This window comes from Thamnophis elegans, chromosome 16, assembly GCF_009769535.1.
Source record: "Thamnophis elegans isolate rThaEle1 chromosome 16, rThaEle1.pri, whole genome shotgun sequence".
NCBI lineage: Eukaryota > Metazoa > Chordata > Lepidosauria > Squamata > Colubridae > Thamnophis > Thamnophis elegans.
This window is the reverse complement of record NC_045556.1, coordinates 1,734,490-1,750,477: the sequence shown is the minus strand read 5'-3', so window position 1 is coordinate 1,750,477 and position 15,988 is coordinate 1,734,490. Positions and strand designations below refer to the sequence as shown.

General features: G+C 47.0%; 1 protein-coding gene across 2 annotated transcripts in view; it reads right to left on the bottom strand.

Moving 5' to 3' along the window:
* Positions 1-281: 281 nt before the first annotated feature.
* APBA2 (amyloid beta precursor protein binding family A member 2) overlaps positions 282-15,988 on the bottom strand; it is a 30,646-nt gene continuing 14,939 nt past the window's right edge. For both annotated transcript variants that reach the window (XM_032233423.1, XM_032233424.1), the window contains 7 exons: positions 14,987-15,073; positions 13,008-13,193; positions 10,035-10,214; positions 7,031-7,243; positions 6,431-6,550; positions 1,626-1,766; positions 282-353 (listed from right to left, as the gene is read on the bottom strand). In XM_032233423.1, coding sequence (XP_032089314.1) covers positions 282-353; positions 1,626-1,766; positions 6,431-6,550; positions 7,031-7,243; positions 10,035-10,214; positions 13,008-13,193; positions 14,987-15,073 — 999 coding nt within the window. The remainder of the gene's footprint in view (positions 354-1,625; positions 1,767-6,430; positions 6,551-7,030; positions 7,244-10,034; positions 10,215-13,007; positions 13,194-14,986; positions 15,074-15,988) is intronic.

Below are 15,988 nucleotides of genomic sequence, written 5' to 3'. Positions count from 1 at the left end.
TGGAGATTGCCGATCACGTGGCTGGGGAGATGATGTCTGTGGGTTATTGGCCATAACAAGAACGTCATCATCTCTTGGCGAGGTTTTTAAAGGAGAGGCGGAGGTAAACTAAGAAACAAATTCAACAGAAAAAAGGCAAAGGAACTGGATCCACCGAGTGTCCAGCATATCCAGTTTTGGGTTCGAACCGTGCCCTTTTCCTACAAAATACAACATTTCTCTGGAAGTTGAAGCTGAGGCAGCAGGAGATGGTTTGCTGGAGGAACAGCCGAGCTCCCCTTTTAGATGTAGAGGGGAGTTTCTTGACCGGTCAGCAGCCGGAACATGGCGGCAGGCATTGTCTTCATGTGAATCTGTTGGGAAGAGAATTGGGGGTGATGAGGAGGGACTGGAGGCTTCATTCTTCATGGTTGCTGTGGACCTTGGATGTGGCGGAGCTAACCATCAACAACCAAGGCAGAGATGGAAAATACGTCTTCCTAAAGCTATGGCCAGCCACAGTATACCTAACACCTAACGGTTATCATCCCCCTTCTGAAGTTCTGATTCCCAGGAGCTCAAGGCAGGCTATGCAGGCCAAAAAAAATGTAGGGGGAACAGCTAGTTTCCCCCTGAGGGACCCAATGCTGACCTTGATGGACAGATATGGATAAAGGTGGAAAGACCATTTCCAAGGTTCTGAAGTATCACCCCTAAGTAGAGGACCCTTCTTAATGGGATCTTGGAGCTGTGGTGGTGCAGTGGTTAAAATGCAGGATTGCAGGCTGACTGCCCAGTGGCAGGAGTTCGATCCTGACCGGCTCAAGGTTGACTCAGCCTTCCATCCTTTCGAGGTGGGTAAAATGAGGACCCAGATTGTTGGGGGCAAGAGGCTGACTCTGTAAACCGCTTAGAGAGGGCTGTAAAGCAGTATATAAGCCTAAGTGCTATTGCTTGTGTCCTTCCTTCCATCCTTCCTTCCATCCTTCCTTCTTCCATCCTTCCTTCCTTCCGTCCTTCCTTCCTTGCTTCCCAGTGGCTAGAATGCAGCATTGCAGGCTGACTCTGCCCACTGCCAGCACTTTGATCCTGACTGGCTCAAGGTTGACTCAGCCTTCCATCCTTTCGAGGTGGGTAAAAGGAGGACCCAGATTGCTGGGGGCAAGAGGCTGACTCTATAAACCACTTAGAGAGGGCTGTAAAGCAGTATATAAGTCTAAGTGCTATTGATAGTGTCCTTCCTTCCTTCTTTCCTTCCTTCCTTCCTTCCTTCCCAGTGGCTAGAATGCAGCATTGCAGGCTGACTCTGCCCACAGTCTGGAGTTCGATCCTGACTGGCTCAAGGTTGACTCAGCCTTCCATCCTTCCGAGGTGGGTAAAAGGAGGACCCTGATTGTTGGGGGCAAAAGGCTGACTCTGTAAACGGCTTACAGAGCATTGTAAAGCATTGTAAAGCAGTATATAAGTCTAAGAGCTATTATTATCTTCCTTGATCTGCTCTGCCATCCTAACTATGGGGCAACTTGTGAAGTTTGGTTTAACCTTTCTGGTCCGGTTGCCTAGCCTGGAATGTACTGATGATAACAAGGGATCAAAAACACTTCTATCCCTATCACTGCCTTAAAAACAATGCTGGGAAGACTCACCTCTCCTACGGAGTTGGACAAGGCTTGGACAATCTTCTCATGAGCCGTAGCGACGACACTTTGACCGTTGATCTCGATAATGCGATGTCCTACCCGGACCCCTCCTCTCTCTGCAATCCCACCTCGCATCAAGCTGCAGATCTGGGTGGAGGAAAGGAGGGATGTTCAATGAAATGGAAAAGGGGCAATTTTGGCCGGAAGGGTTAGAAATAATAGGAAGTTCTTTTTTTTCTTCTTAGCTATCACGCTACAGAAATTAGGCACTTCCCTTAGTTGATGGATTCAGTATTCTGCCATCTATACTCACTTTTACCGCCGTCACCCCCTGCTTTCGGAAGGTGGACCAGGAGAGGACAAAAGCTACTCAACGTTAGAAAACTGAGATGGTCTCAATGAGCAAGGTCAACCCAACGTCGACAGGGAAGGAAGTTGTTGAAGCAGAGTTTATCTTAGGTTTCAACGTTCGCCAGGATGGTGCCTGAAGCCATGAAATGGAGCACTGATAAGGGAGCACTAGTTGGGTTGCCAGCCAACAACCAAGCTCAGAGATCACCAAGGCCTCCCCAAGCTCTGATGGTGCCTCCTTAGCACAGCCCAGAGCTCCTGATTGATCAGGAAATGATCTCCCAGGTTCCAGCCCTCCAGGGCCTCTCTCCTAATTGAACAGAATTTCTAATCTGCCTTCATCTGCTCCGTGCAGTGAAGGAGAACGAGAGCCAGGGGCCTCTCCTAAAGCCCCCTCATCCTCGTGCTTTCAAATGTGTGCTTTCCCCAAAGGAAACCCCACACTTCCTGTGAGTGCCAGCTGTAGAAGAGCGTAGAAATGGTTGCTATGGGAATAGGTCCCTATGCAGACACAAAGTGCATACAAATGGGCTTTAATTCCTGTTCTTGGATGCATCCTGACTTTTGAGAGAAGCAGCTTCTTTTAAAAAGCCTGTTAGGAAGTCGATACGGTGCACCAAATAGGCTTGAAGGTTTGAAGCAGGTTCCTGGAGAACGTGGACCTTCCCGCGGCCTGGCACCCAATTTTACTGACATTGGAAGAAGAGATATTAGGTTCAGGAAGAGGAAGAGGAAGAAGAAGCTTCAAGGTGCTATTAGTCACCCATAAAGCCCTGCATGGTAGTGGATCTGGATACTTGAGAGACCGCCTTCTGCCAATTACCTCCCTGCGACCAATTAGATCTCATAGATTGGGCCTCCTCCGTATTCCATCGGCCAGCCAGTGCCGGCTGGCAACCACAAGGAGGAGGGCCTTCTCAGTAGTAGCCCCGACCCTTTGGAACGAACTCCCCGTGGAGATTCGTACCCTCACCACCGTCCAGGCGTTCCGCACAGCCCTTAAGAACTGGCTAGCCCGTCAGGCCTGGGGATAAGGATAGCCGCCCCTCCCGAATGATGAATGTATGTTGCTTATTACTTTTATTCTATGTGTCTACGTCATTGTTTGTATTCCCCCTCCCTGATTTTATGTGAGCTGCCCTGAGTCCCCTCAGGGAAAAGGGCGGCCTACAAATGTTAATAAACATCTACAAAACAAACATCTACAAAAAACAGAAGAAGAAGAAGAAGAAGAAGAAGAGGAGGAGGAGGAGGAGGAGGAGGAGGAGGAGGAGAGAGAAGAAGAAGAGAGGAGGAGAAGGAGAAGAGAGGAGGAGGAGAGGGAGAAGAAGAAGAGAGGAGAAGGAGGAGGAGAAGAAGAAGAGGAGGAGGAGAAGGAGGAGGAGAAGGAGAAGTGGAGGAGGAGGAGGAGAAGGAAGAGAGGAGGAGGAGGAGGAAGAGAAGAAGAAGAAGAAGAGGAGGAGGAGGAGGAAGAGAAGAAGAAGAAGAAGAGGAGATGGAGAAGAAGGAGGAGGAAGAGAAGAAGAAGGAGAAGGAGGAAGAGGAGGAAGAGAAGAAGAAGAGGAGAAGAGGTAGGAGGAAGAGGAAGAAGAGGAGGAGAAGGAGAAGAAGAAGAAGAGGAGGAGGAAGAGAAGCAGAAGAAGAAGAAGAAGAAGAAGAAGAAGAAGAAGAAGAAGAAGAAGAAGAAGAAGAAGAAGAAGAAGAAGAAGGAGAAGAGGTTAAAGAATGGGTGATTTAGGGGGCAAAGAATTCAGATGATCATATACAGATGGACCCATGGAAAACACATGATCAAAAGGCTTGATTTTTACATTATCTTAGGATCTGCAATTTCTTTTTTTTTTTCTTTTTTCTTTCTTTTTTCCTTGCTTACTTTATATTAGTTGGTATTCGTTTTTATCTTCTTTTTAAAACATTTCAATAAAAATCCTATTTATTAAAAAAAAAACCATCTGGCTTTTCCTGTTATTCTAATAATGCAAGAAATTTTAAAAAATGGTTTTGTTTATTTGCGAGCCAAATTTCCTACGGAAAAAACTCCAAGCAGTGTGGTCTTTATAGCAACCCCTCCCCGGGACGGGGGGATTTCTCAGCTCCTGAAGTGCTGTAGAAATCCCGTCCTATTGCAGGACATCAATCTGAGGTTGCCGTGTAGAAGTAACAGCTGCAAAGAGCAAATTGTGGGTTAGATTTCTGCGCCAGGAGCCGATGCCTATTTTCCTTAATTGTGAATATATGTTATAGCCACTAGATGGTACTAAGCGACAATTAAAAAGAGGGCTAGAGGATGATAAAGACCATCTTGAAGCCATCTGGTGATTCTATATGGGTGGCCAAAGCTGCATAAGACTTCTGGCACAAACATCTGGACTGGAAGCATCTCCTTTTAAAGGGGGAGGAGCCAGTAACCTCACCTAAAGAACCAAATGTGAGCCTCAATGGCCCCCCTCTCCCTATACAGTAAAGGTTCCCCTCGCAGACATGTGCTAGTCGTTCCTGACTCTAGGGGGCAGTGCTCATCTCCATTTCAAAGCCGAAGAGCCAGCGCTACTGAAGACATCTCCGTGGTCATGCGGCCGGCATGAATCAACGCTGAAGGCGCACGGAACGCTGTTCCCACCAAGGGTGGTTCCTATTTTTCTACTTGCATTTTTTTACGTGCTTTCGAACTGCTAGGTTGGCAGAAGCTGGGACAAGTACAGGAGCTCACTCCGTTACACGACACTAGGGATTCGAACCGCCCAACTGCCAACCTTTCTGATCGACAAGCTAGGGACTTTCAATTTCCTTCAAATTGTAGCTTTCATTAGATGTTGTGGCCCGGCAGGAGCCATTGTAGCTGCCACCAGACTCTGACAGCGAGGGGCCCTATGAGTCAGCCCTGGAGGATGTGGAGGACCCTGGACAGGGTTCCGACTCCGAGCAGGCCACAGAGAGACTGGTTGGCCACCAGGTGGCGCCTGAGGGGAGGAGACGAGAGAGACTGATCCAGAAACGAAGGGCTACTCGGCGTCAAGAACAACTACGTAATTACAGGAGGTAATTACGCTCAGCTGATGCTCATTAAGATCCTCTCCCGATTATAAAAGAGACTGCTTGGGCCACGCCTTTCTTGCAGAAGACTAACGAGAAACAAACTTGGCAGGCTGGATTGCTGCCAGAGTTTGTTTGCATTGCTGCCAAGGTTTGTAGGACTTGCTGCCAAAGTGCTTATCTCTTTGTTTATTTGGCTTTCAGCCAACGAGAGTCTGGCCTTATTAAAAAAAACATTCTCATTTATGTTTGTCTCGGCTTTCGTTCCTGAACGGAGGAGGGGGGGGGTCAGAACAGTGCCCTTTCGCGGTTCCTTTTCAGGAACCAGCCAGTTACCCTAGATGTGATCAAGAGCTTAAGGAACCTCCCAAGGTACCTATATCAGGAGGCAGGGGGAGGAGAGAAATACATGTGATGACCTAATGCCAACGCCACAACGTAGATGACCTCAACAGAAGACATCAGGACATAACTGTGGCCATTGCATGATGACCCCACTTGGCTATGGAGTCTTTTTGGTGTCGTGATAGTTGGCCATGGGCCATGCTGGACCTTCTTTGAATGCTCCCACATGCTTTATTCTTCCTCTCATGTGGGTGAATGTTACAAATGCAATGACCAAACTTGGAATCTGTTGTTCCTGATCAGGTCAGAACTGTAAATAAAAATGTGGATTTCTTAATTCTGACCTGTTTAGGATCTAGGACTAAAACATCACCTGAACCTGTTGTGACTCAGCAGATGTCTTCTGTGAGTCTTTTCAGGATGCAAGATTAACACTGCAGCTGGGGCTCGTGAGTGGCGTGTTCTGGGGATAAAAGGACGGATGGTGCCACGCCCTAGTTGCAGGAGTCAACGTTCCTTGGTTCGTTCAACATCGTTTGATCATCAGTCGTGGTTTATGTAAGATTCACTTGGATAAGTGCTTTGTATTTCTTTAAACCTGATTCATAGAGACTTTGGAAGAAGTGCTTTGCTTTCGTTTTGTTCAACTTGAGTTGCCGTAAGAGGGATTTTTTTTGTATTCTGTTATCTGGTCAGAGACTGTATTTATGTTATTTTTGGGCTTGAAGCCAGTCTGAGCCAAGAACTGATAAAGAAAAGTCCTTTTAAGTTTGTCTGCCTGCCGTTTGTTAACGAGCCGTGAAGGGGGGACAGAACAGAACCCAACTGTTAATTGACTTACTCTACCCACTGGAAAGAAAGTGGAGAAGGCACCAGCTCTGAATATCATCCAGGTGCTCCCTGCAAGACAGGTGAAGGCACCAACGATTGTGAGGACACCTACTTTCTGTGGCAGACTACCATGGCTTCTCTTCCAGGATTTGTCCACAAGACAAGAATTGGGTTGCCCTCTTCTGTGGAGGAAAAGTTGCTTTCCCGGCCCAACTTTTCATACCCAGGACTGAAAGAATGAAGAGACTCACAATTCCATTCTGAACACTGAAACCCAGCTGGTATTTCAGATCCGGGCGCTTGATGAGGACAGTGGTGACAGGAGGGCAACTGACAATGTTCAACTTCACTTGCGTCTGATTCTTAAGACCCTGCGGAAGATACTCAACGTTAGCAATAAATCTCATCAAGCAAAGCAAGTTAGACCAGGTGGCCATCGAACTCCAGACTGTGGGCAGAGTCAGCCTGCAATGCTGCATTCTAGCCACTGGGGAGAAAGGAAGGAAGGAAGGAAGGAAGGAAGGAAGGAAGGAAAGGACACTAGCAATAGCACTTAGACTTATATACTGCTTTACAGCCCTCTCTAAGCGGTTTACAGAGTCAGCATATCGCCCCCAACAACAATCCGGGTCCTCATTTTACCCACCTCGGAAGGATGGAAGGCTGAGTCAACCTTGAGCCTGGTGGGATTTGAACAGCCGAACTGCCGAACTAGCAGTCAGCTGAAGTAACCTGCAGTGCTGCACTCTAACCACTGTGCCACCTCGGCTCTTATAGGAGGGATTAACGTTGGAAGCCAACTAGAGTCCTTCCATCCTCCCAGATGACACAGATAAGGACAGACGGGGTACCTTAATGATTCCTTGGCAGGTTGCTAAAGGAAGGCCGACTAAACTGGTCCCATTAATGGACATGATCTGGTCTCCGATGCTGAGCTTTCCTGAACGGGCGGCTGGCCCTCCATTCATCATGTTGGCCAGGATGACTGTGGGCAAAATGGAGCCCCAACCAGATTCCACCACCACCACACCAAGGATCTCCCCCTTGTGCTTGGCCAGCTGCAGCTGGAAGGCAAAAGAGCAGAGCGAAGGAATGCTTCTTTTAAAAAAAAAGTTTTAAAAATTTTTTTGTTCTCTTATATATAGTTACAGGTTACACATTCACATCGTAATTATTGTTATTTATCTTTCTCCCTTTTACATATTTGTTTTTCCATATAAAAGGTTAAGATTTACATTCTGGGTGGCTTTGCTTACACCTATTTTGTATTATCACCACTCTATTTTTCTCTTTTCTTTTCACCCTTCTTTACTTCCTTCCTCCTCTCCTTTCCCTTTCCTTCTTCCCTTGCCTCTCCCCTACTCCTCTCTTCCTCTTCCTCCTCCTGCCCTCTCTCCTTCTCTTTCTATCCCTTCCTCTCCTTTCCTCTTCCTTCCTCCTCTCCTTTCCCTTCTTCCCTTGCCTCTCCCCTACTCCTCTCTTCCTCTTCCCCCTCCTACCCTCTCTCCTTCTCTTTCTATCCCTTCCTCTCCTTTCCTCCTCTCCTTTCCCTTCTTCCCTTGCCTCTCCCCTACTCCTCTCTTCCTCTTCCTCCTCCTGCCCTCTCTTCTTCTCTTTCTATCCCTTCCCTCCTTCCTCTCCTTCCCTCTTCCTTCCTCTTCTCCTTTCCCTTCTTCCCTTGCCTCTCCCCTACTTCTCTCTTCCTCTTCCTCCTCCTGCCCTCTCTCCTTCTCTTTCTATCCCTTCCTCTCCTTTCCTCTTCCTTCCTCCTCTCCTTCCCGTTCTTCCCTTGCCTCTCCCCTACTCCTCTCTTCCTCTTCCCCCTTCTACCCTCTCTCCTTCTCTTTCTATCCCTTCCCTCCTTCCTCTCCTTTCCTCTTCCTTTTCTTTTCTGTTGTTGTGGTTATCTCTTTTCAGCTCTCAACTGGTGTATTTTCGGGATGGTGTTCCTGCAAACCCTGTTATGATTTCATGCTTCTCCCTTCCTATTCCCTTTTCTTCATTATCGTGTCCTAACTATTTTTCCCCCTCTATAGCAGAGGGAATGAATGCCTGTGGAACATCTGGGGAAACAGATGTTTCTCCAGAAGGGCCTCCTCTCTGCCGGTGGTCCATAATCTGCAGAGAACTCCTGCAGGATGTTCATTGCAGAGACCGTCTTCTGCCACATATCTCCCTCAGGCCAATAAGATCGCACAGGATGCGACTTCTCCGGGTACCTTCAGCGGGACAATGCCGGCTGGCGACGCCTAGGAGTAGGGCCTTCTCTGTTGCTGCTCCGGCCCTCTGGAATGAGCTGCCCCCAGAGATCCGGGCCCTGCCCACTCTCATGGCCTTCCGCAAAGCCATTAAAACCTGGCTTTTCCGGCAGGCCTGGGGCTGTGGTGGTCCAGCCCCGTCTGATTGGGTGTCTGTTGTGTTCCTTTTTAACTTGTTGTGTTCCATTGTTTTTAATAATTCTTTTTAATTCTTTTTTCATTTCTGTAAGCCGCCCGGAGTCCTCTGGGATTGGGTGGCATAGAAATTCAATAAATGAAATGAATTGCATGCCCAGGCTCAACTGAGGTTGGCTGCTATTGTCTTGAGAAGAAGGAAAATTGGTTGTTGGGGGAAACTAAAGAAGTGACTTCTTTTGGCTGGCCTGGGAAGGAAGCAGGGCTCTTTCCAGAAAAATGTCGCATTAAGGAAGGTGACTTCCACCCTGCCTCGGTTTGGCAAACATTTCCACCCCTCAGTTCATTCTCCTCCTCACTTTGCCTTGTGACTCCTTCAAACCTCATTTTTTTTATTGACTTTCTCCAATAATGCAAATAACGGTCAAAAACAGGCACCAGGGAGCACGCCTGCTCTCTCTCTCTCCCTCGTCCTGCCTCTGAGTAGATTACAATTTATTTACCCTTCCCCCGGTATTGATTTAAAATCCAATTTCCACCTGGCTTGTATATTTTGGCTTCGCTTCCCATTCCTTTGGCTGCGTCTCAACGTCCAAGGATATTGCTTATACGCAGCCCGAGCAGTCAGGGTTATAGCACTGACTTGCCTCGGGTGATATTTATGCAGCTCGGTTCAAGAGCAGGGTTTTCTCCTCTAAAACGACTTTTCAAGTATTAAACACCTTTGGTCCTCCAAGGCCTCTTAAAGCAGGTACTGTAACTGTGATATTTCAACCTTTTGTTGTCCAAAAACAACAGCAGAAAACCTGTCCACCCATCCATCCATTGATCAATTGATCCATCCATCCATGCATCATCTATAACAGTGTTTCGCAACCTTAGCAACTTGAAGATGTCTGGACTTCAACTCCCAGAATTCCCCAGCCAGCGAATATAACCCACATAACCCTGGGGTGAAATCCAGCAGGTTCTGAAAGGTTCTGGAGAACCGGTAGCAGAAATGTTGAGTAGTTCAGAGAACAGGCAAATACCACCTCTGGCTGGCCCCTGAGTGGGCTGGGAATGGGGATTTTGCAGTTTCCTTGCCCACCAAGCCACGCCCACAGAACCAGTAGTAAAAATAATTGAATTTCACCACTGATCTAACCCACAAAAAATGACTCTGAGTGATGCACAACAATGAAACAAAGAGATCCAGAAAAAGTGTTGCTTTTTTTCCTAAAGGATGCTGTGGATTTAATGCCACTCAGATGTGGTAGCCCGGGCCAACATCTCAGTGAACTTAATTTCACTCTACTATCCTGAAGGCTAAAAACCAGATTTGCAAAGGACCTCTTGAAAACTCCAGCGGAGTTCTCAGCCGTCACCTTCTGTGTAAGGAAAGGTTGAAGGAGCTTCCAATGATAAAAACCTCCCCCCCCCACGAACCCCAAAATAGCCCAGTTCAGGAAAAAGCAATCACCTCTTTGCAGTTCTCCGAGTTGGAGAAGTGAATCAAGTCATCGTTATACATTTCCTGGGTGTTGATGATGTCGCTGTATTCCTTCTGGCTGAGATCTTCGGGGTTGATGCCGTTGGCCCGGAGAAATTCCTGATAGACCACGCTGAAAGCTTGTCCGATCGATTGAGCGATCAGCTGGGCCTTCAAGAGAAGGAGAAGAAGGAAAGGGATCGGCAACTTTGGAGAGGGACAACATACTCGTTGGCCAACTGAAGGGACTGAACTCATCCTATTCTTGAAACTGGTGGAATTCCCCCGTGGACAATGCTGTAGAAGTGGGACCTGTTTGGATGAGGACTTGTAGGAAAAAAAAAACATTGAACTATGCAAACTTTGCAGGACTGGCTAATAAGAACAGCGTGGTGGTCCCAATTATTCAGGGTTAGAAAGTAAGACAAGACAAAGAAACTCAACTTGAGCAACTTCCTTAAATAAAGATCACCTTATTTTTTTTTAATCCTTCACCACCAACGCTACTTGGGAGAAAACGGATTTCTCTGTTTTTAAGACGTTGAAGCTTTCTTTCAACCAATATTCTCCAGGAGTCCAAATAAAAGAGGAACCTTTTTCTCCCATATTGCATAATTGGGTTTGGAAATGGGCTGTCTTCAGTTGTGGCGGCAGCCGTAAGATGAGACGCATTTCCAAGCCCATTAGACTCACTCTTGGAGTATCAGATTATCAGAGGCAATTAGTTCTGATGGCTCTTGCAATCACCTGATGGATTAGACAATACAAGACAACCTATCATTCCACAATCCTATGGGAGCTCTTACTCCAGATTCCTACTCTACTCAGCTATTCTTTGAGGTTAGTTGGATTTCAGTCCCCATAACTGCAAAGAGGTTATGAGTTATGAGTTATGAAAGTTTATTTATATGCCGCCCTTTTCCCTGGGGGGACTCAGGGCGGCTTACAACTCAAAGGGGGGGGGGAACAAACATTTGACACGTAAAAACAATACATAATTAAAAGCACAACATTCATACCATTCGGGTGGGTTACAATCTTTAGCCCCAGGCCTGACGGGATAGCCAGAGTTTAAGGGCTGTGCGGAAAGTCTGGAGGGTGGTGAGGGTACGAATCTCCACGGGGAGATCGTTCCAAAGGGTCAGAGCTACCACCGAGAAGGCTCTCCTCCGCATAGTTGCCAGTCAGCATTGACCGGCAGATGGAACTCGGAGGAGGCCTAGTCTATGGGATCTAATCGGTCGCATGGAGGTAATTGGCAGTAGGCGGTCTCTCAAGTACCCAGATCCACTACCATGTAGGGCTTTATGGGTGACAAGTAGCACCTTGAAGCGTATCCGGAGATCGACAGGTAGCCAGTGCAGCTCGCGGAGGATAGGTGTTATGTGGGTGAAGCGAGGTGTACCCACAATCGCTTGCGCGGCCGCATTCTGGACTAGCTGAAGTCGCCGAACAGTCTTCAAGGGCAGCCCCAAGGGCAGGTCTGCCATCCAGGATTGAAATTATAGAATGTGGAGTCCTATCCCTGTGGAGAATATTGGACCAATATCTGGAAGGCTTCTATCCTGGAGAGAATTTATGGGAATTGGGGTTCGGAATATATATATAAAAAAAGCTAGGAGATCAATCAATCTGGAGGCCTGGAATTTATGGAGAGTTGGACCATAAAATTTGATGCTGTAGAACTCCTCCTGCCCTCAGTCCTTTATGCCAAGTTTTAAAATTCCAAGTTCTAGGTCAATGTTTCTACAAGCTGGCTGGGGAATTGAAAAAAAAAACCATTGTGCTAAGTGTACCACTAGAATATTTTGACCTTCATAGAAGTGGGAGAGGAGGACAATTCATGGTTTTCAACAGTTGGGTTCAACTCTGCCTTGGCCAAAGGTTGTGACATGGATATTTCTCAAAGCGAGGTCCTAATTGTTCACAATGGTATCTTGTCTGGAGTTTCTGTGTAGTAAGATAGGGAAAATAGGCAATTCTTGACCACTAGATGTCTCTACAGCAGAGATATTATAAGTGTCTCTGGCGGGACATAACATGGACTTCTAATTTTAAAAAGCACCTGTAAGAAGAACCAGAATTAAATGCTCATTGAAGCTATTTAACATTATTCATCCTTCTGGGTCACTATTCTGGAACCAAACCATAACTTTTAAAATTCAGACTCCAGTGCTGCAACTGTATGGATTGACTGGTTAATATTTTAGCTCTTCTGCAACCCTTCTTCACCACCATAAAGCTGTTCTGACTGAGGCTTCCCAAGAGCACGAAGCAAAATCCTCATCCCAACAAAAAACCCTTTTATTAATTTTCCGTGAATTCTGCTCCTTCACCCCCAGCAAAGCCTTTCCAGGGAGGATTTACAGTCACAGACCTCATCTGGCTTGGAGAGCTGCCAGGACGATATCTGCAAAATTTGGCAAGGAGTCTCTCTGAGAATCACGAACCAATTAAGCGAACTAATTGTCTCCTGCAAACTCCACTCCCCTTTCGCTCCTCTTTTATTCCCTCTGGGAGGGGCCATTCACCGTCCACCTGTGGCCTTACTCCTAAGTCAACCCCTTTTCCTTAGCTCTTCCCTTCGTCTGGCAGCTCTGTGCATGCGCACACTGGGAACAGGCTCCAGCTGTTCTTCTGCCCCACTGATGTCTGACTCTGAAGGCAGCTGATAACTGGCATATGGCCCTGGCCTCCTCTCTGCCTCCGGCTCTGAGGAGCCTTCCCCGGACTCCAGGACTGGCCCATCTTCCTCCCCAACCTCCTTACTGTCCGACTCTACCACCAACTCCACTGGCTGCTGGTGGACCACAACACAACCGGCAGCAAAGAGAAATCTGTGTGAAGGTGTAAAAGAATTACTCCTTTATGGCATCTTGAATTTAGAAGATCAGGTCGGAGGCGCGCAAGAAACATCTCCCTCGGAGAATCGCCAAGGGTCAAGTCAACGCGACCTTCACTCACATCCTCAGATTCGAAAACGTGGCAGATCATCTTGTACTGTTTCTTCCCTTCTTGCACCCCAGGAGTCGTCTCGATGCAGTCCTGCGACGCTGATCGAGGCATTCGACGGCGGGCCATCAGGACCACGATGTTGCCGATGTCCGCAATGTAAGAGATGGTGCGCAGCGCATGGTCCATCATAGTTTCCTAGGAAAAGGGGACAAAGAAAGCAAACAGCAGATCCCTTGTCACTCCAGAAAGGCTGTTTTCGTTCCCAGTTCATACAAATTAGTAATAATATTTTTTTTAAAAAGGGTTCAGAGAGGAAAAAAATACAATACAAATGGTTCGTGACTTATGGCGGTAAAGGAGCCTGGAATCTCCGCCGTAAGTCGGTTGTAAGTCATGGCAGCCAAGGGATTGGGCCCAGTTTATGACATTTTTTTTGAAATGGTCATTAAACAAATCATTGTATTCCTATAGGTTATTTTTGCCCAGAAACCAGCTAAAAAGGCCAGAAATTGGCAAATGTAATAAATCCCAGCTGCATGACTGCAGAACAACTGGCCGTAAGGGTGAACCAGTAGCCAAGTGCTCAGAATGGGGTCATGTGACCCCCAAGGATGTGTGCAGCCATTGGAACTCTGGAACCAGGTCATAAGTAGCTTTTAGATGGTTGCGAAACAAGGACTGCCTTGATGGCAAAGTGGCAATGGCTAAGCACCAATGATTAATAGCCCTAACTCTAATAGGGGCAACTGGGGTGCAGGCCCCATATTTCAAATCATGGGTAGGTCTGCCTGATGTCCCCTTTTTTTCTGCCAATTCAAAAATGAGTAACAGAATGACTGAGTTGGAAGGGGCCTTGGAGGTCTTCCAAGCAGGAGAACCTCTTCCATTTCAGACAAAGGGCTGTCCAGTCTTTTCTTAGAAACTTAGAAACTTCCCATGATGGAGCACCCACAACTTCTGGAGGCAAGTTGTTCCATTGGTTAATTGTTCTTCATTAAATCATTGAAACTATTGGCTATGGTTTTCCCAGTTGCCATGGATGGCTGTGAAAGTTGCACCATAAGGAAGGCCGAGCGCCAAAGAATGGAGGCCTTTGAACTCTGGTGCTGGAGAAGAAGACTCCTGCATTGAGTCCCTTGGACTGCAAGGCCATCCAACCGGTCAGTCCTAGAGGAGACAAACCCTGGCTGCTCTTTAGAAGGCCAGATCCTGGAGAGGAAACTCATTTCATTTCATTTTATTAAGTTTGTATGCCGCCCTATTCCCGAGAGACTCAGGGCGGCTAACAATAAAAAAAGGGAGGGGATACAAAAAATAAAATAAAAAACAACGATTTAAAATTCTACAACAGCCGTAACCTCGAATGGGGCTGGATAGTTCAACAGCCCCAGGCCTGCCGGAACAGCCAGGTCTTAACCGCTTTGCGGAAGGCCGGAAGGGTAGTAAGGGTCCGGATCTCCACGGGGAGATCGTTCCAGAGGTCCGGAGCAGCCACAGAGAAGGCCCTCCCCCGGGGAGTCGCCAGACGACATTGGCCAGGCAGATGGAATTTGGAGGAGGCCTAGTCTGTGGGATCTAATAGGTCTTTGGGAGGTGACTGGCAAGGGGCGGTCTCTCAAGTACCCAGGTCCGATACCATGTACTCAAAGACTTTGGCCACCTAAGGATAAGAAAGGACACTGGATGGAGCATTCCTCCGATGAAGATCCACAAGTTCATCTGGAATGAGGGAGAGCAGCTGTCCTTAAACCAGTCTACCTTTGGACAAATTCACAGCTAAGTTTGGTCAGGGAGTTGGTCTCCTCCATCTTCTTTTTCCTCTGCTTTTCCTGTCCAACCAACAGGCTGGCAGAAGAAAAAGCCTTAGCTCTTCTAGGACCTCTGAACGGGACGCTGGCAGAAACATTGCTGAGATTAAAACTTTGACCCATCGAAAATCATTTCATGGCCCTGTGATCAATGCTGCAGTGATGGGTCTGTTTGCTTACCTGGGTATCTGCATTAAGAACTTTAATCCTCTGGGTGGAGATGAACAAGTCCACCTCTGTCAAAGCATGGGCATCCCCTTCAGAAGTCTAAAAAAAAGACAGAGTAGTAAATTCACTTCAAGAAGGTCCTGGGAAGAGCAGGTTCCTCACAGACTACTTCTGATATGATGGGACGTACAACAGGCACACTGGGTGACTTACTGTGACACAGAACAACTATTTGGAATGGTTTGTTTTCAACAACAACAAAAAAAGACATGCAACGGTACAAATTAACTTTCCAGTTTCGGAGTCCTGCCTTCAGCAAAGACGGGGAACAAGGCAAGAGAGATTCTAAGTTGGAAGTTTTTGCTTCTGTAGTAGTGATCTCCAGCAGGAATGGTTATATTAATTGGATGAGGCTGAAACCCAGGAAACTTTTTAAAGATCAAGAGGTGACTTATATAAAGAGGACATTATTCCACAGAGGTTTAGTATAATCGCCAAACTTAAAAATCACAATCATTTTGGCTGTCTTTCCTCCTTTAGATCACCAATGGGTAGATACGGGATTCGTTGGATCTACTCTGATTTATTTTTGTCATTAAAAACCCAAAGTTAATGTAGGATGAATGTGAAGCACCCGTGGTTCGCCCATGAGGCCAATGTTGAGAAAAGACACGGACACGAGCTTTCTCGGGATGAGGTGACCCAGATTGGGCTCTGGGAGCCCCTTTTATTGAGATAGGACAAAGGCAGGAGGAGCAATCAGCATGTGATTTAAGACAGCCTGTCAAACTACAATTGCTAATCTACTGCTCAGGGAAGTTCTGTCTATATATGGTCAAATCCTGGGCGTCGTTGGGTAAGGCACATCTAGAGTGAACTATCAGGATGTTATGTCTTTTAGGAGTTTGTTTTTTCCTGTGTAGTTCAGCGTGGCTGTGCATGCCCTGTTATGCGCTGGGCTATGGGTGACCGCCACACCTACACAAGGAGTTATATGACAACAGATGCATAAAA